This window comes from Tachyglossus aculeatus, chromosome 9 (genome assembly GCF_015852505.1).
Source record: "Tachyglossus aculeatus isolate mTacAcu1 chromosome 9, mTacAcu1.pri, whole genome shotgun sequence".
Classification (NCBI taxonomy): Eukaryota; Metazoa; Chordata; class Mammalia; order Monotremata; family Tachyglossidae; genus Tachyglossus; species Tachyglossus aculeatus.
The window spans coordinates 55,501,384-55,524,641 of NC_052074.1; the positions used below are offsets into that span (position 1 = coordinate 55,501,384).

A 23,258-nucleotide genomic window follows, 5' to 3' on the forward strand; every position below is an offset into this window, starting at 1 on the left:
CTGCCCTACTTTAAAAGAGGATTTCAGGAGCAAGTACAGAGCACAAACCTTCAAGTTCCTGCTAGGAACCAGTGCAATTTATTTTATGTATACTTTATAGCCACTCCAAAGGCATTTCCCTCCTGCTATGGTATAAGGTATGTGGTATGATATATATATATTTTATATATATATATATATGTATATTGCCAACTTGTACTTCCCAAGCACTTAGTACAGTGCTCTGTACACAGTAAGTGCTCAATAAATGATTATGTGTATATGGTGTGTGTGTGTATATATATGTGTATGTATATATATGTGTGTATATATAGAGCCACCCTTTGTGTGAACATCTTAGTGTTTTACTATCTTTCAAAAAACAGAATAATTTAACTTTAACCATTTGGCTCCTTGAGGGCAGGCAGTTTGGCCTATCATGATTCTGTTGTATTCTCCCAAGTGCTTAGCAAATACCATTGATTGACTTGGATTGTAATCCACCAAGGGACATGCCTTTAATTTCCATGTTTAATGGGTAAAAGCTGAGGTCCCCTATTCAAAACTTTACCTTTACCAAGTAGAAAATTCCAGCTTCACAAACTAGAATTGGACCTCTACACAAAAGGAGAAACGTGAAATGCTCACAATATTTGAACAGTGTGGTGAGGGGCTTCCTCTCCCACAAAGAGAAAGACAAGAACATAACTTCTGCTCTATCTGCCTTCAACCTTGACTGCCTTTTCTGTTAGCACCCTGCTGGGGAATCCTCTGCCCCTGTTAGAAAACCTACACTGACTTCTTGAAAGCAGAAGAAAAGTTCTTCTTAACTTAGAAGCTAAAAAAAAAAAAATCCACACTATTTTGGAGTGAGAGGGAACAACTAGTTTCTGTTTAACTGTCTAGTGCTCCGGTTGTGGGTACTTTACTCTGCAAACTAATACATCACCAAGTGTATTTTTCCCTAGGCATATTCATTCATATTCCCATCAATCTGTTCTGCTTACCTTATGGCTTGTACTGAGGAATTGACAGCATATGCCAACAAATCAGTGTCTAAAAAGATAATCAACAAATAAACTCTCACCCCTTTGCTTTGAAAAAATAATGATTTAGATGGTACGTTAAGGGCCTACTAATCACAGTGTTAAAGTCTTTCAGTGGTGGAATGATTTAAGACTCTCGGCCCTCCCCAGAGCTGAAACAATTTAGGTTTCCATTTTGGGAGCCCTATCATTTGTTCACTTTTCCTTCCACCATAAATTAGGGAGGATAACATTTTGGGACCTTTCCAAACATGCTAATCAATTCCCTAAAAGTGTTTAAGTTGGGTAGAGTAAGGACTGAGTGGCCAAAGTGAAACTATTGGCAAGCAACAGTTAGAAAGAAAAGTTTGACCTCTAGTCACACAGCTGAGAAACATTAGCAATCTTTAAAGGGGATTTGAGGCTATAATTGGATTAGCTTCTAATAAAATTACTTTATCGCAAGGAAATCATGTTCTCTAGCATACCTACCTCCTTACTGATAGATAATTTTAAAATGAAAACATGATATGTTTCTGCCATGAACTAAATTGTGTTGAGTAATATTTGATTTATTTAAGGGGAATGATTATGCACTTAGCTTTCAAAATCGGTTTGTATCAAAACAAAGCTGATACATCCAGGTTTATCACTTCAAACACATTAATAGACTAATTCCATTTAGTAGAGTTTTTAACTAGAATTTAGGACACTGTCAATGTTTAGTAACCTAGGCTAGCAAACAAGAAAATTCAAAGTATTTTAAGAGCGATTTGTCTTCACTCTGTGCTGATAGGAACACTGGGTTACACTGCTGGATTTTTACCTAGTGATCATCATCTTGCACTGTGAAATTTAATTTCTGCTTAAGTGAGATGCTAAAATGGACGTGTGCAATGTGTTTTTATAAAGTATTTTCTACACAAAAATAAAAGTTGAATCATGGTTTTAACTTAAAAAAAACAAAAAAAAATTTTCAAGGTAAATTTGCTTTGCTTGAAAAAAACATTTACTCAAGTCAGGAAGTAAAATTCCTGCTACCCTGGACTGGCACTTACCTCGTGACTGTTTGAATGGAATCTAATAGAGGTAAGAATGTGAGACAGCAAGCTCAGAAATGTTCTCTTTCTTCCAAATGATGCGGGCCAAAGACAGGCATTGCTTGCCCCCAACTGTTCATCCAACTTCTATTTTCCCAATCCAATCCAATCCACTTTCCCTGAGCTGAGTGTCTGTGGCCTAGTGGAAAGAGCAAGAGACTTGGCAATCAGGAGACCTGGGTTCCGTGTGACCTTGGGTAAGCCACTCTGCCCCAGTTTCTTCCCCTGTAAAATGTGGATAAGGTGCCTACTTTCCCTACCTCTTAGATTGAGACCTGAAGGGGGTCTACCTCAAAGCTTGCTTGGTACATAAAGTGATTAATGCTATAAAACCACTTCTACCCATTCCCCTTCCTATGTCTAGAAATACTTTCAGTGTGAAGATCTAATACAGACTGTGGGGAAAGGACAGAGGTATGTGTGCAGTTTTGGTTGAGTCCTGACCCCTAAACAAAAGTAGCAATAGGGAGTGTTGTGTTGTGTGGGTGGGCGGTGGAGAGGGGGCAAGACTCCTGATTTAAAATCCAGAGTGGTGGCAGCAAGTAAACTGCCCCAGTCAAAGGGGCTTGGCAGGCCTGGCCTGATACCTAATCTAAAAATAACTTTTCACCTTCAAGGATATCATTAAATAGAAGGAAATTCATCGAAGTCATTAAAATCTCATCTCGAAGAGGCTTTCCCCAATTAAGCCCTCATTTTCCCCTAGTCCCTTTCCCTTCTGCATCACCCTTGTGCTTAAATCTGCACCCTTTAAGCACTTGCTATTCACCCCACCCTCAGCCCCACAGCACTTGTGTCGCCATCTGTAATAACGTCCGTCTTCCCCTCTAGACTATAAATAATAATAATAATGACGGTATTTGTTAAGCGCTTACTATGTGCAAAGTACTGTTCTAAGCGCTGGAAACTCCTGGTGGGCAAGGAATGGATCTACCAACTACGTTGTTTTGTACGTTCCCAAGCACTTAGTACAGTGCTCTGCACACAGTAAGCACTCAAACACCACTGATAGGCTAATTATGCACTGAGCTTTCAAAATCAGTATGACCCGGTTTGTATCAAAACAAAAGGGATGTATCCAGGTTTATCACTTCAACAGAATAACTCCATTTAGTAGGCACACAATACATGTGCAAAAAAATCTTAGCTCACTTAATACTCAAGCTCAAATGAAGTGCTTTGTTACCTTGAGATCAGGAACTTGGACGTAATGGTCGGAACTGATCTTGCTTTCTAGGCAGTAGAGCGCGCAGGTCAAAAGAGAGTGCAGCTAAGAGAGAAATGAGAGAAAAGCATAAAAATGAGAAATTGTGGAAAGAATGGCAAATTTTTTGTCATTTGATCATTTAAAATCCCACCTGCAGGCTTGGACTATTTTTGTGGCTTTTTGGCTTTGCCCAAGCGGCCATCTGCGTTGTGCAGGAAGCCCTGGCTGCCGAGTCTTCATAGCCCAGAGGCTGAGGCAGACGTACAATGACAGTTGAAGGGCAGGAAGGGAAGGGATTGAAATAATGTTCCACTCTGCCGCTCCTCCCCAGCCCAACTCAAGAAGGGGAGATGGGATGCACCCACCATCTGCTCCTGTAGTGCTCATCTGCTCTCTAGCCCAAAGCTTCAAGCTGAGATGTGGCTTCAGGAAGGGTTGGGGAGAGAGGGGACTTCTTGAGCAGAAACCTCATCGATCAAGTTCTCCCCTGAGCCAGGGTGCAGACAGTGAGCAACCCTTGTCCCTCACTTGAGGCCCTTCCAGATTTCTTCTCGGCATTGGGGCAACGAGGGTCTGTTTTCGTAGTTGAGCAGGTGGAGAGGTTGGATGTGATGGCCTACAAAAAAAAAATAAAAAATGAAACGACCTGATTTCTTAAGCATCTTTTCAGGAGGTACCTCTGGCTCAAAATGCTTCCACATAGATTGGTGAGTGGCTGCTCTTGAAGGAGGGACCTGCTTTCCCCCCTGTCCTGCTGAGCGAGGAGCACTGAACCATATGGATCTGAATAGATCTTTTTTTAAATCTTTCATCTTAAGCCAACAGTCAGGCTTCTTTCTCTTACAAGCAACTTCCATTGCCACCCTCCACTTGTAGGAAAGGGGAAAAAGCAAACACGGCAGCCACCAGCTTCGTCAAATGACAGGTCCGTTGCGAAGGAGGAACTAACAGAGGGCATTTCGGAATTTAGCATTGAGGTTACAGACTGACAACTTGAATGTGGCCTTCCAACTTTTGATTCCTGCCTTGAACGGGCTTAGTCCTAATAACGATAATAATGATGTTATTATGATGTTGTTAAGCGCTTACTATGTGCCGAGCACTGTTCTAAGTGCTGGGTTAGATACAAGGTTGATCCTAGTCCCAGGGTGCAAAAGGGAAATGCTACCGTAAGTGTGTCCATGCCGGGGTCTTTGCCAGCAGATGGTTTTCTTGTAGCATATTTATTCCCTGCTTCTCCCCCTTTGAAGGTCTGTGCCCCAGGCAGCATTATGGGGGGCACGGGGTGGGGAGAAGAGCCATAATTGATAATTATAATTAATATAACTATAATTGATATGATTATAATTACACTAATTGTAATAATTATCATATAATTATCATATAATTATAATTGATAAATATCAATTATGATAATTATCGATCGACCCTGGTATCGCCTCCCCCAATCGTAGCACTAGGTTACATAGACACACGGGACGCGGACAGGTGGAAGTGGCCGCCCGTACTTCTCCCCATTGCAGCTCTTCCTTGACTGAGTCAGCAGCGCCAGCCCTGCCTCCATTCCTGGCTGCAACTTGATGCAAAAGGCACAGATGAGTTATAATTCCTAAAAGGGCTTATTACCAGGACTTAGACCAAGCCTGAGTGCATCCTCTTATTAATAGCTCCTTCGCAAGAGAAGCAGCATGGCTCAGTGGAAAGAGCCCGGGCTTTGGAGTCAGAGGTCATGGGTTCAAATCCCCGCTCCGCCTTTTGTCAGCTGTGTGACTTTGGGCAAGTCACTTCACTTCTCTGGGCCTCAGTTACCTCATCTATAAAATGGGGATTAAGACTGTGAGCCCCACATGGGACAATCCGATCACCTTGTATCCTCCCCAGCGCTTAGAACAGTGCTTTGCACATAGTAAGCGCTTAACAAATGTCATCATTATTATTATTATTATTATTATGGCTGCCATTTTCCTGCCCTGCTTTGCTGCCTTTGATATTCATTGTGGTCAAGCATGGCTTTTCATGCCAATATTAGCAGGGGCGGAGTTGTGTGAGTGTTGTGTAAAATGTGTTGAAATAGATTTTAAGGTGAAAGCAGGTGGGGAAAAGTTTCTAACGCCTCCAGCTCCGACCTCTAGCCTTCTATGCAGTCTTGCATTTTCTTCCGCCTCCAAGAGATCCATCTCTACCTGAATGTCCAGCTGACACCTCAAACTTGGCATGTCCAAAAACTGAATGCCTCAGGTACCCTACCCCAAACCCTGTCCTTCCATTAAATACAACCATCTCTCTGCCGAGAAACCTTTCCCGATTTTCCCAGCCTATCTGCCTTCCCTTCTGCGTTTCTATGCACTTGGGTCTGTACCCCATAAGCACTTTGTCATTCTCCCCACCCACAACCTCCCAACACTTAGGGATCTATCCTTATACCCTGCCATTTTCACTATCTGCTGATAATGTCTGTCTCCTGTAAGCTCCTTGAGGTGCAGGGACCATGCCTATCCACAACATTGTATTGTGCTCTCCCAGGCTCTTGGAACAGTGCTCTGCACACAAAAAGTGCTCAAAAAATACCATCTCTTCCATCACTGTAGACACTATTCTCCCAGTCTCCCAAGCCCATGACTTTGGTATTATCCTTGATTCATCTCTCTCACTCAACTCACATATTCAGTGTTAGCAAATCCTATCAGTTCTACCTTCACATCATCTCTAGAATCCACCTCTTCCTCTCCAAACCGCTACCACACTGGTCCAGGTTGTTGTCACATCCCACCTCGACTACTGTATTAGCCTCCTTGCTGACCTCCCTGCCTCCAGCTTCTCCCTCATCCAATCCTTAGCGTGGCTCAGTGGAAAGAGCACGGGCTTTGGAGTCAGAGGTCATGGGTTCGAATCCCAGCTCCGCCACATGTCTGCTGTGTGACCTTGGGCAAGTCACTTATTTTCTCTGAGCCTCAGTTACCTCATCTGTAAAATGGGGGTTAAGACTGTGAGCCCCACGTGGGACAACCTGATCACCTTGTATCCCCCCAGCGCTTAGAACAGTGCTTTGCACATAGTAAGCGCTTAACAAATGCCGTTATTATTATTATTATTATTATTAAATTCCCTCCTGTACAAAGAAACATGTCTACCAGTTCTGTTACACTGTACTCTCCCAAGCACTTGAACTAAGATTGATCAAACACGCTACCAGATCAGTTTAAAAAAAGAAAAAAAAATTCTGAGTACACCTCCCCATTCCTTAAAAGCTTCCAATGGCTGCTCATTGAATTCCACATCAAACAGCAACTCCTTAAATCTGCTTATGAGACAAATCAGCTGTCTCCACTCCTAGTTAACCTGGCTATTCCCCCACTATCAGCCCGCCTACTTCACTGCCCTATGGCCAAACTACTTACTGGACCTTGAGCTCTTGCCTGAAACTCCAACTTCGTATCTGACAGACCACCACTATCCCTATCTTCAAAACCCCTACTGTGTATTTGCTTCCAACGCTTAGTACAGTGCTCTGAACACAGTAAGCACTTAAGTACTATGACTAAAATTGTATATTCAAGTGGCAATCCCTAACTTCATTTGCCCTCTGTATTGTCCCTCCCTTCTGCTACACCACCCCAGCCTCACAGCACTTAGGTTCACATTCATTCATTCATTCAATCAATCGTATTTATTGAGCGCTTACTGTGCGCAGAGCACTGTACTAAGCGCTTGGGAAGTACAAGTTGGCAACATATAGAGACGGTCACTACCCAACAGTGGGCTCACAGTCTAGAAAATAATAATAATAGTAATAATATTGGCATTTGTTAAGTGCTATGTGCCAAGCACTGTTCTAAGCACTGGGGGGGCACAAGGTGATCAGGTTGTCCCACGTGGGGCTCACAATCTTAATCCCCATTTTACAGATGAGGTAACTGAGGCACAGAAAAGTGAAGTGACTTGCCCAAAGCCACAGAGCCAATAAGTGGCGGAGCCGGGATTAGAACCCTTGACCTCTGACTCCCAAGTTCACATCCTTAAACTCTATCACCTCCCGCCTATGCAATTTGCTTTACTGTCCGTCTCCCGCAATAGACTGTAAAGTTGAGGGCAGGCATTGTGCCTACCAACTCTATCGCATTTAGTTTAGTACTCTGGTCACAGTAAGCTCTTAAATACCGTTGATAATTTCTGATTTAGCAAGAACTTGAAATAAATTGTAAGCACTTTCCCAATACAATGATCCCACTCTCTCCACCACCATAAAACAAAAACTCAGATCTAACAGCCTGTAAGGTGCGGCCCCATTTAATCCTGATGCTAAACCCTGATGGGGCTCCAAAGTGACAGAGGGTCCTTACCTGTGGTCCATCCGGGTATGTGACCTTGCTGCCGGAGAACCGGAAATATGAAGTCCAGGAACTGTAAAGGTTAAGAGGAACCAGAATAATTTTCCAATCACTCTCCCAAGCAGCCCCCTCTTAATTCTTTGAGACTCGTCAAAAGAACGTATCCTGCTCCAGATTAATGCTCATATGGCTGTCGGTCAGTGTTTGATGGGTGCCCACCCTGTCCAAAGGTCTGCTCTAGGTATTGGGGATAAAGTTAGTTATGCTGCAGTACATAAATACAGAGGCAGAACTGAATAAATATTAATTCAGGTATAAGGCTAGAAGATAAACCGAACTCTGGAGATCTGTACCTTCCCTTAATGACCAATTTTAAAAAATCTCATAGGAGCTTCAAAATTTCTTTAATCTTTGTTTTGGCTTTAGGTCTCAAATGGTGTTGCTTGCAATGATTTTCTCGGAGCATAATAAACACCATAATGAACACATATTGAGGGAACATTAATATTCCCTAACGAAGTGAACAGACATGGATTTGACAAACAAACAAGAAGCCATACAGCACTGGGGTGTCCTTTGGACTGGGTATACAGATCAAGCGGCACATCCTTTCGCTCCAGATGGCTGAAAAGGAAATGAGAAGAAGAGATTTGGTGTTGCTGAGCTATACCAGACGAAAGGGGGGTCATAAAACCCTAGCAGTTGCTACACTTCATGACTCAGATCCTTTAGGGAGGCAGAGGGTACGGCACAAATGATCATTTGGTACACATGAATGCCTTTGGAGAACTTCCCTCCTGTGGTACAGCTCAAACTGTATACAACCGTCTTTTGCTGGGCTTCAAAAGCAGGAACCTGGGCATTTTCTTACAAACGACACTTGAGGAAATGTTAGATGTGAAATTATTATCCATTTAATACAAATTCAACAAAACATTTAGTTAATTCAAATATTTAAAGGAGAAATTGGTCCACATAATTGGAATATTCTAACTCTTCAAAGTTTCAAGATCCTACCACTTCCCCTTTCATTTGGTACTTAACACTTTTCCTTCTAACATCACTGCCCTGAAAATAAGCACATAAATTAAGGGAAGGATTAACCATTGCATTACCATTTCTAGCTAGTGAGAAAAATGAATGATGTTATTACCAAAACACACGTTTTACAACCTGATCTAGCTAGTTAATAATATGCATGATATTACCGAAACTCCACAAAGTGTTCTTGCAACCTGACCTAAACTTTGCTCAGAATCAAATCCTCCTTTAAAAGAAAGTCTATATCTATAGCTACATCTACAATTTAACAATTTAATACGATACACAAGTCCAGGATTTCATTGATCAATTTTTCTTGCAATTCTCATCTTGGTACTTTGGAAGCCTGAAAAACAGCATTTAAAATTAGCAAAAATATAGATTTGGTCCCCAAAGTCTTGTATTGTAGTGAGTAGAAAAGAGAAGAAAACACACATTGCAAAACTGGTCTTACTCATAAAACTATAAAACTATGTACTATAAGAAAAATACGTATAAAGTTGATCATTTATTTATAGGTCTTAAACCCTGTTCCAACACCATAGAGTGCAGCTTACAGAGAATTTAGTGTTTTTATGCTTAGCATAAGTAGTTTATGTGCAAACTACTTCAAGTAATATTTTGGAATAAGATGCAACAAATGGAATTCAAAAAATCAACATATTTCTAAATGAGGTTTTGAATTCAAGATGGACCACTGCTAGAACAACGTTCTGAACAGAGCAACATGCTGAATTCAATTAAGTTTGCAAGTGACATGCTCTTCCTTTTTAATAAACTTGGCATTAATGTTTTCTTTGAATTTCACCGCACAGCATTGAAATTAGTGAAAATGGGTATCAACAGGTTGCCACAACTCTTTCTTATTAGCAGAATATTCTTAATATCCCTGTATTGGTTTCAACTTCCTACTACAGGCAAAATACCAAAATGCCAGTTGAGTGGAAGTTAAAAAAAAAAAATCATAGTATTAGACCAGCAGTTTTACAGTGGAGATTTCAGTGGAGATTTCAGGGAGAACGATATTTTTAAATTTTAAATCTAAAGCAAACACAACACTTAAAAATGAAGTTAAATTATCTATCAGTACAGGTACATTCAATATCTAAACCAAAATAATCTTTGAGGAAGTTTTGAAATTAAAAAGTAAATTAAAAAAAAAACTACCATGTTAAATGGTTGCACATTTTCAAATTGTACAATTATTTACAATTTGTTGCACTTCTTCGAGTTGAAGTAAGTCTAACCTAGAATAAAATCAGTATTTTAGCAGTTAGATTCTACTGTGGCTATCATCTTGCCACCTCTCCGAACTTCTCTTTCTCTCTTCTGAACTTTTTCTTTTTGTTTTTCCAGTTTCTCTTGCGTTTTTTTCATATCCTTTATTTTCTTCTTTATTGAAGATCGATCGTTTTGGCTGGCAACTCCCAGGGTCTTTTGAAAAAAAATTGAATTCATTACTTGGATAGACAGACACATTTTTTTTACATTCTACATAATAAAATGTTCAAGTGAACCTCCCACACGACACTCTGTAAAGAACAGACTGCTTCATGAGGGTGAGATGTACTCACTACTAGCACTTTACAGTGTGCGCTGGAAGATACCTGTGCCTTTTCAAAAGATTTCAAAAGAAATCTTCAGACAAGGAGCCCTTCTAACATGACATAACAAAGCACTGGCTTCTCTTTAGAGTTGAAAATTCTATAATCACTTGGGGATTGAAGTCATTTGGGAAGAGGCCGAGGACTTGACACCAAAACCATGAAAAATAGACCAGTACTGGACAAGCAGTCATCAGACTGAAGATAATAATAATAATGTCCTTTAGTGCTTCTTTGGGTCAAAGCACTGTATGGAAAGCTGGGATAACCACAGGATGTAATTGGTTTCTGAAAACCAGGTCTCAAGTCAAATCATGTATTAGTCCCAATTTTCTTATAGGAACAATATTACGATATAAGAGGGGGAGAGGTTGGTTTTAAAGTGGAATACCTTATTTTTACTAAAATCACCCAGAATTGTTTGAACAATTAAACACAGCTGAGTAATATAGCTACCTTAATTGATTTTGGGTCAAGGGAGGCTTCTATCACAGGGAAGCTGACTTTAAAATGGCTGTGGTCCACCCTCCCTAATGATCTGGGAAATTTCCAGACTTCATTAAACTTTCCCTCTAACCCTTTTCACCCCCTACTGCATCACAGCTTGTAAAATTGGCTCCACATTTCCCCGCAGCTTCCACACACCTCTTACCCTGAAGCCAAAGAATGATAAAGGACAGTACTGTATAATCAAAAGTGAAACGTAAAGATGAAATAGAATACAAACTTTAAAACTTGTTAAATGTCACAATTCGAAACGCCTGAGGTTGAGTTATCTTCTACATATGTCTAAACCCTATTTCTAGCTTCATTTTTCATTGATTTATATGAGATCAGTTTTTCGCCACCTAATGCTGGTGCACATTAAAAATATGATCCCTATGGAACCACCTTCCAAATAAAGCAAGCAATGGGGCTGAACAGGCACGTGAGAAGCAGTGTGGCCTAGTGGATAGAGCATGGGCCTGGGCGTCAGAAGGACCTGGGTTCTAATCCCAGCTCCACCACTTGCCTGCTGTGTGACCTTGGGCAAGTCTTTTAACTTCTCTGTGCTTGTTACCTCATCTGTAAAATGAGGATTAAGACTGTGAGCCCAACGTGGGACATGGACTTTATCCAACCAGATTAGCTTGAATATACCCCAGTGTCTAGGACGGTGCCTGGCACGTGGTAACAGCTTAACAAATACACTATTAAAAAACCCCCCACAAGACTTAAAATAGATTCAAGCGCTTAGTACAGTGCTCTGCACACAGTAAGTGCTCAAAAAATATGACTGACTGAATGAATGAAATACGATTGAATGAATGAATGAAATACGATTGAATGAATGAACTCATTTCTCTATATTATACTCACTGTTTTGGGTTAACTTCATAGGCAATTACGTAATTCCTGGTTTTTATTTTCCTAAGTGTGGGTGCAGCTTAAACATTTTAGGGAAAAGCCATTCACTGGGAAAAGGCAATAATAATAATAATAATGATGATGGCATTTATTAAGCGCTTACTATGTGCAAAGCACTGTTCTAAGCGCTGGGTAGGTTACAAGGTGATCAGGTTGTCCCACGGGGGGCTCTCAGTCTTAATCCCCATTTTACAGATGAGGTAACTGAGGCCCAGAGAAGTTAAGTGACTTGCCCAACGTCACACAGCTGACAGTTGGTGGAGTCGGGATTTGAACCCATGACCTCTGACTCCAAAGCCCGGGCTCTTTCCACTGAGCCACTGAGCTGCTGTAATTAATATGCATTATCAAATATTCAACTAAACATAACTTTGTCCACAAACCCTCACGTACTTACTGGGGGGTGCTTTTCATTTAATCACCCACTAGTATTCAGAAATGCAGAGAACAGAGGGAGGGGAGTTAGGGGGAGAAGAATCCTAGAGCAAGACAGGAGGCTTCCTTTTCCCACTTTTTCACATTCTAATGAATAATCCTAGAAGCAGCTCATACGATTCACGGCAAGGAAGGAGATTAGATGTGTCTTGGCTTTTTGTAAATGTCTTAAAGTTTCCACCCCAGCTGCCCAGTTGGAGCCCAGGCTGGGAGGAACCAAATGTTCTCTGGGGCCCAGGGGTTACTCATCTCATTTCAGACCAGCTCCTCCCTCCCCACATTCTTGATCTTTGTTTCTACTATGCATCTGGGGCAGACAACCAATTATTTCTGTGTCTATATTACATATGACAGGTAATATTCAGTTCTCGAGTCTAAGATTATTCTAAAATGAAAGAAGACTACACTTTAAAAATCAAGACTACATTTTAAAATTAAAATCCAGATTTATTTTATTTTGTTAGTCTATTTATTTTGTTAGCTATTTATTTTATTTTGTTAGTATGTTTGGTTTTGTCTCCCCCTTTTAGACTGTGAGCCCACTGTTGGGTAAGGACTGTCTCTATATGTTGCCAATTTGTACTTCCCAAGCGCTTAGTACAGTGCTCTGCACACAGTAAGCGCTCAATAAATACGATTGATGATGATGATGATCCTATAGTCATCGGCTAGGTTTTCAAAATAATACATATAGAGTGGTCCTGCACTATGTTTGAGAGGCCCTAAATGCGCTTTTTATTTTAAATCAGCAGATGGCAACATTTGATTTCATTTCAGAGACAGTTGGAAAACTTTGGTAGCTCCTTCAAAGTTTTATTCTCAAAACTTCCAGGAAAAAAAAAGCAAAACCCCCAAAACTCTTAGATGAACCCTAAACATTCACTGTGAAATTTCTCTGATCTGTCTGACCGGGGTGAAATTAAAGTACTTCTCGTGAAGCATTATCAAAACTAAAGTAAAAGATAGCTCTCCTTTTGTTCTTGATTTTATGACATTTAAAATTTAAAACCTCATGTGCAATCTGACGTCTAAAATATATATTTTCTTGATCAAGAACGAAATAAAGTAACTTTCCTCCAAGATTATTTTGTCTCTATAAACTGCCATTTTAAAAAACCATGTTTACTGATATTAAGTAACCCTGATCAAAACTGAATTCTGCAAACTGACTGCATAAAAAGCAACAATGAAAAATGTTTGACCAAACGGTCCTAATAACAATGACAACAATGATGGTATTTGTTAAGTGCTTACTCTGTGTCAAGCACTGTTCTAAGCGCTGGGGTAGATACAAACTAATCAGGTTGGACACAGCCCCTATCCCAACATGGGACTCACAGTCAATCCCCATTTTGCAGATGAGGTAACTGAGGCACGGAGAAGTGACTTGCCTGAAGTCACACGGCAGACAAGTGATGGAGTCGGAATTAGAACCCAGGTCCTTCCGACTCCTAAACTCATGCTCTATCCACTAGGCAATGCTGCTTCTCTAATGATCTGAAACTGTTCTTTCTAGTACCTATTTAGAAATGCAAAGGAAATAGAGGACCTTTAAAAGAAATCAATACAATGACCTGTGTGGCACGGCCAAGTTGCCATTTAATTTGCACTATTCTATACCTGGGCTCCACAGGAGCCCATCAAAACTTGGGCTGAGTTGTCTGGATCTAGAATTATTATTTTTTGTGGTTGCAATCAACATTAAAGCTTACTTTCAACTTGTCACTGTCCAGTAGCATCAGCTGTTGCCCATCAATATTTTTTGCGGTGAATTCCGTAATGTACTGCTCCATATTCATTCCCATCAACCAATGACATACTTGTTGTGTTGTCCACTCAGAAATGGGTCTGCTGTGCCACTGATTCTGTTTCCCTGAGGTTGTGAAGTCGTCATCTAGTGCCTAGCAGACCAAGAAAGTAAGTTAGACTAAATTATCACACCTGGAGGGGAAGGATATCTTTAGTTTGGTTAAAAGTAGAGCATTTCTTAACACAATTTCTTGACACAAATAATCATGGCAATAATTCATATAAAAGCCAAACTCGGATTAGGAGTAAAATGAATGAAATGAAAATATTAATACGATTACTGACATATTTGAAGTACTCACATATAAACTTGATTAAAAAACAAAAACACCACCACAAAATAAAAACCCCTCTCCACAGAAAAGACCCCTATCCTCGGCTTTAGAGTTTAAATACTTTTAATTGATACTATGAATTCCAGAAGTTTATCCTTGTTTTCAGGAGCTCACCAAGTCAGTCTTAGGAGAGTTTATTAAGCCTTTACTGCCTTCCCAAATTGCCAGTTGGTGGAAAAAACTAAATTTTGGCATTTCACTCTATTTTAACTAAATTTTTAAAATGTCAATGGAGTCATTGGGATGGCACCTAAGTTAAAGCATGGACCTGCACACAATATGACTGAACAATGACCATTATTGTGATTTTTGTATATCTTTCCACTATTTGCAGTGTACTAAGCACTTTGGGATAGGTAAAAGATAATCAGGACAGACCCCTTGCCTGTCCCACGTGGGGCTCACAGTCTAAGGAAGAGGAAGACCAGGTATTGAATCTTCATTTTACAGATGAGGAAACAGACATGGGGGCAGTCACACATGAGGCAAGTGGGAGAGGCAGGATTAGAACACAGGTCCCTGGACTCCTAGGCCTGAGCTCTTTGCATTAGGCCACGCTGCTTCTTTAGGCCACTAGAATTTCCCCAAGGGCCCCTCCCCTGCAGACTCTGCTTTCCTCTCCCATTATCTCTCCTGCTCCTTTTCTCATCTTTTTGTCCCATTAATGATTCAGCTCCACGGTCCAAACCTCCCAGAGCCATCCATGTACTAGGGCCCAGGCAGAGATATAACTTCTATTTTATATACTGTAATGACTGCTTGTCACTGTTTCATCTTAGAAGTCATTTTTGTGGCTTTTATGAATTTTGATTCAAATTAGTAAAAGGCCCAAGAAAGACTCAGGGATCAAAGAGATTGGGTGTTTAGAAAGGGGAATAACATACCATTTCTAAAACTTCCCTCCCTCAGTCCAAAAAAACCCTATCATTCTAAATCTTGTTCTGTTAGCCATATATTTGGCACATAGTAAGCACTGAAATTTCTAATCTGCATTTACCATTCAATTACACAATTTTTTTTACAAGACAATAGTGGCCTTAATTTTTTCTCTTGTAAAACAGCTAATGCAAGCTGAACAATCAGTCAGTAAAACAGTCACTATTGTATAGTACCGTACGTATTTCTGTCCAATGCACATTATTTTTCATTATATTGAATTTTTTTCCTAGTAAGTGTACTGTAAAAATGGGGTTTGCAGTCCAATTAAATTGGGGTGCAGTCAGAGTGGGGTCTTATGTGGAGGTACTAAGGAAGTCAGGGAACCCTTCTTGTTGTTGTTATTATTATTATTATTATTATTATTATTATTATTATTATTATTATTATTACTATTATTATTTTCACCCCAGCCCTGTGTGGGGATAGGAAAACCCCATATTGCTCTAGACGGGGGACACAGAAGGACGGGTTATCAACATTTTTTGCTGAAATTCCAGATAATTCACTGAAACTTTTTTCTAAAAAGAACTGGGAACTTAAGAGGAACCTATATTTCCCTGGATTATTTGGTTTTGAAGTGTCGTGGGGTGCCACTGTACATTCAGTTCTCCCATGAAGCAGGTCTTAGGTTCTCAGAGAACCTCACATTCAGGAAAACTGGCACTGTAGTCATCAATCGTATTTATTGAGCGCTTACTGTGTGCAGAGCACTGTACTAAGCGCTTGGGAAGTACAAGTTGGCAACATATATAGTACCTACCCAGTGTCAGGCATGCACACAGACTACCTTCTAAGACTGTCACACTTACCCAGACCATTATGTATTGACAGAAGAATGTTCCCTAATTCTCCTGTCATGTTCTAGCCAAAATGCATACTGAAAACATGCATTCTAGCAGAACAGAACAGAAATTTTCTGCATTTCTGGACTAAGAGCTCAATTTTCCTATTCCTATTAATTTACAAACATGACACTACAATGCAGTAGAGGTGATCAACTTTTGAGGGCATAATAGGAGACACTAACGAAAAAAGTTGTGGCATCTTCCTTCTCCTTGCAGAGACAGAAAACTAGTATTCTAACGGTCCAGACCAAAAGTTTTAGGCTGAACTTGATAATCACAGTTCCAACTCTAGATTACAAAGCCATCTACTCCCTTAATACTCAAAGGATACACAGCAATTTGGTGTTTAATTCAATCCCTGGAAGACGTCGTATGGGTTGCATCGGAAATTTTTCAAAGCACAAATAAATGAAGTTTCTGTGCTACCATTTTAAAATGTCCAGTAAATGGTATGGTAAAAAATATTACCATTTAATAGGTCGTAACATTTTAAAATCAATGTATTTCAATCTTTACAAGATGAAACCTATTCAATGTTAATTTTAATACAGCAAAGGACTCAAATATCAAAGCCTTTAAAAAACTGAATTTTGCCAAATAGGAGAAACCGGTAATTGAAAAATGAATGACCACTAATAACTCGAGTAAAACTATAACCATCAATAATACCACTAATATCTAACCATTAATCAGTAATATTTATTGAGCGCTTACTATGAGCAGAGCACTGAACTAAGCACTTGGGAGAGTACAACAACACAATAGAGTTGGTAGACATGATTCCTGCCCTCAAGGAATTTACACTCTATAAACCCCAGTTGGCCTCAATAGACATAAGCCCTGTTTTATCACTCAGTGTGAATATTTACATCAGGGGCTTGCTGGTTCACAGAAGAAAATAAATAAAAAGAAAGAAAAAGCCTAGATTAGCATTTGTTGGACATTAGCTATTTTTCCTCCTGGGTGAAGCACTCCAATTAGAACATTTCTCATTTAGGTTTTAGAACACAGCAAATAGTGCCATAGCTGCACATTTGAAAACAGAAATGTAACCGCATCCTTTATGGTATTCAAGATGCATTTAAAAATTTACTTTGTAGCTCTAGTATTTGCAAATTCTGGTTGATCTGATTTCTTGTTAATACTGTCTTGGGTAATGAGACCTGCTGGACAACATCACACCCTTTAATACCTAGAAACCAAACTAAAAAAACATGCACACCAGTTTTCTGAGAACGGAATTTTCTCCAATTTGCCCCGACCCCAAGAGATTATCCCTTTGTGGATTGCCTATGGAAAACTTGTGGCAACATATCTGGTTTCTCCTCTAACACCCTCCCATTCTACAGTATGTACAGTCCACCACAAAAAACTAGTTCCCTCTAGGCTCCATTCAATCTTCCTTCCCCAAAGAATACTGTCTAGGCTGTCTACTGAAAATAGAGTTGTTTTCTATTATTTTCTGTCACCTGCACCACTTCACCTTTGCATTTATGCAGACCATTATGGGAGTATGTGAAATGAAAGGTAATTTGTACTTAGAAGAGTGACACCCACCAAAACAAGAGGCTTTGTTTTTTATTTTTACCTTAACTGTTAAATCAGTACCAAATACTTAATCAGCATCAATACCTGCATAATATTCCCAACCCAAGGGGGCACATCTGTGAGATGAGCAGAGGATAACCACCATTTAACTCAAGAATTTTGCAAGCACACACTTCAAATCTTCTCAGAACACTAGAAGGGCATTTTCAATATTCAGGTGTCTTGTGTAGCACTGTATCAAATGACTGTGTGATATTTTCAGTAACTCATAAGCAAGATTCCACCTTGTGGAAATGTGCTAATATATAAAAATCATACTCTTTCATTCATCCTGTTCCACTCAGCAATTTTACCCTCCGTGTTAATTTCTGACAAAATTCTAGAGACTTGCTATCAAGATTTTGCCTTTGTACCTTTCATTTAATTGTACTTATTGAGTGCTTACTGTGTGCAGAGCACTGTACTAAGTACATGGAAAAGTACAATATAATAATAAACAGTGAAATCCCTGCCCAGACCTTATTCAAACCTTCAGAGTAATGTTTCTACTCTTCCTTCCCCAAAGACAATAAATCAGTCCTTTTTAAAATTACTTTGGAATATTCACTACAGTTCCTGTTCCAGACCAATCACCCCCCAAACCCAAGGTGGCCTATTCTGGATCTGGACCTTCCCTCCCAACAGAATCATGGAGGACCCATGTGTGACCCCCCCCCCCCCCCCCCCCCCCGGCCTTTGTAAGCCAGTGGTTTAGAAACTTTAAGAGAAAAATATAACAGCACAAGCAACACATTTATCTTGTCGAACTAAATAAAATTTTAACATAATTTTGGAGAGATTAATATGGATGAAGACGTAACTGTTGAGGACTCTAGGAAACCAGGCCAAGGAATCCTCTAGAACTGGATATACTTCACCTAGAAGAATCACTAGGTAATGGCAATGCTCCAGGAACTAGCTGGACATCTATCCACAATGCAGATATTATTCCCAGTTTAAGAAAATAATATAATACTGTAAATTAGTACTGGTCCCAAACATCAGACCATAACTGAAACATAATGAAATGCATTTTAAACAGAGTTCAGCAAAAACAGAGTTGCAACAAGTAGGGCAGAACAGATTAGGAGCTCACAGGGATCACAAGGAAGCCTAGACTTCTGCACTACTGAACTCCAAACAGGATTCACATTAATACACATTTACTCCATGAACAATGGGAGTCTAATCCTACATGCCCAGAGGTACCAACTGTCCTTAGTACAGCTACCCCTCACTTAACGTAATCCCAGCTAATATTGTTTCATTAGTAAATCACTGATATATTAGGGAACACACTTGCTTATAGCTGTGTATTATTCCAATTTGTGGCTGCAAGCACTATGACAGATCACGCAGGACAGGTTTCTGCATGGCAGTCGTTCTTTTTGTGTGGGAGTTCAGTACAAGTTTTCCTAAATATTTTCAACTATAATCCTCTAGCACAAGTCAGAATACCTAGCAAGTGAGAGTGAAGTGTCTAGCAGTGTCAGTAGCAGAAGGAAAATCAGGAAAATAATATTCTGGGGTACAAATTAATTGTTTTCCATCTTCTGGTTCCACCACCAACTAATCTTCAGAGTCAACATTGATGTATAATATGGTTTAAATCAATGTGAGTGTGTACGTATTGATAGATATGAGCATAGAGACACATACCAAGCCTTGCCATAATGTGACTTTTCACTAAAGGTTTCAGGTGGAATACTACTAGGAAATTAGGAAACATTCCTCCGACAATGCAAGCTTGTTAGGACACAGCAAGAGATAGTGTGGGAAAAAATAGTTGTACGTTTGAGTATGCAATGCTGTGGGGCAGGGGTGAGCACTGCAATGCAAATTAATTTGATGCCAAGGTTTTGCTAAACGCAATATTTGTTTTATACGAGAACTGGGTGTGAATATACCAAATTTATACATACAGATATCATTTCCCTGAAACCTCTGCCCTCTATCTCCCTCCCCAATTTACATTAACTGCATTTGTTTAACATTATTTTAAGTTCATTTTTAAGAACAAAACTGAAATGTTAAACAAGCATAATTTGTTTAAAAATGTGTGGATATCAAGTGAAAAATCTCATTACAGATATGTACCTAAATAAACAGTAACTTGGTTTTCTATCATATCCCAAATTCATTCTACCCAAAACAGTGGCACAGTAAGTGTTTATAAATACACTTAAACAGTCTATACAATTTAAGAAAAGTTAATAATCATATTTTTCACATACACATTTATCAAATAATTTCTATAAAAACAGGAAACAAATAGCTTATTCTTTTTCCATTTGCACAGCATCTGGACCTATTCACCTATTAATTATAATCTGTGTTTTAAAAAAATCCATTAACTTGCTGAAACAGTTTTAGATTTTAGTTAGAAGTCAAAAACCATGAACTCAGAGGTACTCAACAAGCAATTAAATCTAAAAACGTGTTGAATTAATTCCTAGTGCAAGACTAATGTTCTTTCATATGCATAGTATAACAGAGTTTTTAGTGTAATATTTTGGCTAGTGTTATTTTCTTAAGTTTTAATATTTGATTTCACCATAAAGAAAATCATCTTCAAGATTTTACCCTTTTTCTTTCAGCAAAAACCAGAGTACTAGACTTCAGTAACTCCAACTGAAACTAAATAGCAAATGTGTGGATTTTTCCGGATTTATGACTCCTGCCTTCATTTGTTTTACCTTTTTAATGTACTCATTCAAAAAAGCTATTAAAGTAATAGTGAATGGGTTTCATTCTAAAGGTGGAGAGGGTTAAAACTCATTTTAGCTTATAATATTTCCATTAAAAAGATTAATGTAAGATTTTCATTAATCTAGCGTATAATGGAATGATTTCTGAACATGAGAATTTCAAATGAAACTTCTTTGTTAAGGAGGCCCACCACAAGCATAAGCAATGGGATGTAGACAATAGCACACAAAAGGCTAGAAACCACCAAAGGGTTCACACCGATATTAAAATTGTTACAAAAGGTGTTATTGGTTGAGAACTAAGAGGGACTATAAAGCACAAACACATGTCATACACCACTCTGATCAGCACTAGACAAAATGCAAAAAGTGATACACAAGACGACACGTACACACTTGGAAACTCACCTCATTTGAAGAGAAGGTTAAAGTGTGTGAACGCCCTGACAGATTTGGTTCTGTCACTAACCCTGACAGTTCACAACTTGGCCTGATATGGTATGAGTCATCTATGATAACTCTACTCTGCAAACAAGTGGAAATAATGTTTTATTAACTGATCCCCCTTGTAACAATAGACCATTGGAGAAACCCCAGAACTCCAGGGCAGAAACACAAGAACCACATAAATATCTGATGTTAAAATCCACATGCAGTGTACTATCAGTAAAATTCTTATAAATTTCTTTTTAATCCAAACCAGTTGATAATGGAGACAATTACTGTGTATTGGGATATGTTTCTCTGACAATGGCATCAGTAACTTGAGCTCAGGGTGACTGGGTAAAAATAAACCAAATTCCTCCTAAAATTACTTTAAAAAACTTGATATACCATATTTAACTATTCAAATAAATCCTAGTAAATTAAAAAGTTAGCAACACACTGCAATATTCCCATTTGGGCAATTTTAAAATTTCCCACTTTGAAGATCACAAAGTCATCCTCAGAAATCTTTTATAACTTTTTGATCCTAGATTAGGGGGGATGATGCCACACTGAATGATTTATAAATTAGCATTCTATTCCATTTCCTTGTTTCAAATATCCCATCCATATGGCAATTATACTTAAGACTTCTCCAATAATTTACATTTAATATTCAGTGCACATACTTTGGAAACCAAAAAAATTTAAACCAACGGTTCAATTTAAGATTGTAAAACCTTTAAGAGCGGGAATTATATATTTTCTGTTTCAAAAAGTAGATTGATAAGCTGTTAAATATTTTGCAAGTTTTTCTACTTTGGAATAAGCTCATAAGGAGGAAATGGCCTTAAACTGAGAATAAGTTTTTTTTTCTCATATCAGCAACAAGTAGGCATTGGAAAGGCATTTGTACTTGGATCTGTTACCTTTGGGCATTGGATAACTGGCCCATCCTCAACCCCACAGCACTTATGTACATATCTACAAATTATTATAAATTACTTATTTTTATTAATGTCTGTCTCTCCTTCTAGACTATAAGCCCATTGTGAGCAGGGAACATTTCTACCAACTTTGTTGAAGATGATAATCTTTCATGCCCTCAACCTTGACTCCTCTCTCTCTCAACTGCATATTCAGCCAGACACCAACACCTGTTGGTTCTTCCTTCACAACATCAACTACACTGGCCCCTTCCGAACTACCACCACCCGCATCCAGGTATTTGTCATATCTCAAATCAATCAACCAATAGTATTTATTGAGCGCTTACTATATGTAGAGCACTGTATTAAGTGCTTGGGAGAGGACGATGAAAGAGTTGGTAGACACATTCCCTGCCCAGTGAGTTTACAGCCTAGACCAGGGGACAGACATTAAATTACAGATATGAACAATCTGAGTGCTTACAGTGTACAAAGCACATTACTAAGCGCTTGGAAGAGTTCAACAAGTTCCCTGCCCACAAGTAGTTTACAGTCTGACTAGCTGTACCACCAAACCTTAATAGAGCTAGTAACAACTACACACACCATTCTTTTCCTTATTCATTCCTATTCTCAGGTTGAAGTCCTTAAAAAAAAACTTATGAATTAGCTAAAAGGTAGTCAGTAAAATGGAGGAGAAAGCAAGGGTCTAGATAATTAAATAATGATTCAATTGCCTTCTGCATCACTGAATTCTACTTTTAAAATATTTTACAAAAGTTTGAAACAAAGCATTGTTAGTAAAACTTGCATTTAACTCAAGCTTTTTGCCTGTGGACAGCAGAATAAAAATCAGGGGATTTTTAAGACAACGTGCCATTTCGCTAAAAAGGCTGTAATTATAGAAGATCATTATAACTTAGGAGCTGCAAACTAAGCCATGTGAGGTCAGTTTGGGGTTAGAGTGAATGCTTGTGTTTTGTAGTGCTTTATAATTTGGTGAAGGGAGGCTGGAGAAAATGCATAACCCTGTGAGTACTTCCAGTGGCTAGTAAATCCCCTGTGAGTAAATCCACATCTGTCAGTAAAGTGAAAAGTTATAAAACATTGAAACCATTCTCCAGATTCTACCTTAAGAGCAAGGTGTAGGCAAGTGTGTAGGCAAATATCGTAGATATTTTGGTATTATTGCTTTTCTGTGGATTGAGCGAATAGCTATCACTTTTTAAAGATTAGAACAGAAATATGGAGTTTTGGGGAGGGTTTTTTTTTTTTTTTTTTTTGAGAGACCCTGGTTCTTTCTGGTCCCAGGAAAGCAGTTGTAATTCTCTAGGTAAATAAAAAGTTATATGAAACGTATCTCAGAAACAAAAATAGTGTTACTCCTGGTGAAGGAATTCAGTTTTAAGTTTACAGTTCCTTGCCAACAGCTGACAATCAGGCAATTCTTGGCACACTCTCAGAATTCTACTTTCTATATTTCTTATAAACAACACTGCCCTTTGATATTCTTTTTCCATGCCATTTAGGGGAAATACCATCTTCTAACTGCCT

At 39.0% G+C, this 23,258-nt stretch overlaps 1 protein-coding gene across 3 annotated transcripts in view; it reads right to left on the bottom strand.

Moving 5' to 3' along the window:
- Positions 1-23,258, bottom strand: part of LOC119932180 (neurabin-1-like) — an 87,445-nt gene that overhangs the window by 4,231 nt on the left and 59,956 nt on the right. Inside the window, exons 17-23 of one of the 3 annotated variants that reach the window (XM_038751122.1) lie at positions 20,758-20,874; positions 13,839-14,027; positions 7,652-10,114; positions 3,677-3,927; positions 3,291-3,374; positions 2,063-2,243; positions 987-1,035 (exon numbers count right to left, since the gene is read on the bottom strand). In XM_038751122.1, the coding sequence (XP_038607050.1) occupies positions 9,947-10,114; positions 13,839-14,027; positions 20,758-20,874 (474 nt within the window). In that variant the 3' untranslated portion in view covers positions 987-1,035; positions 2,063-2,243; positions 3,291-3,374; positions 3,677-3,927; positions 7,652-9,946. The remainder of the gene's footprint in view (positions 1-986; positions 1,036-2,062; positions 2,244-3,290; positions 3,375-3,676; positions 3,928-7,651; positions 10,115-13,838; positions 14,028-20,757; positions 20,875-23,258) is intronic. The other 2 variants (XM_038751124.1, XM_038751123.1) reach the window with 2 other exon arrangements.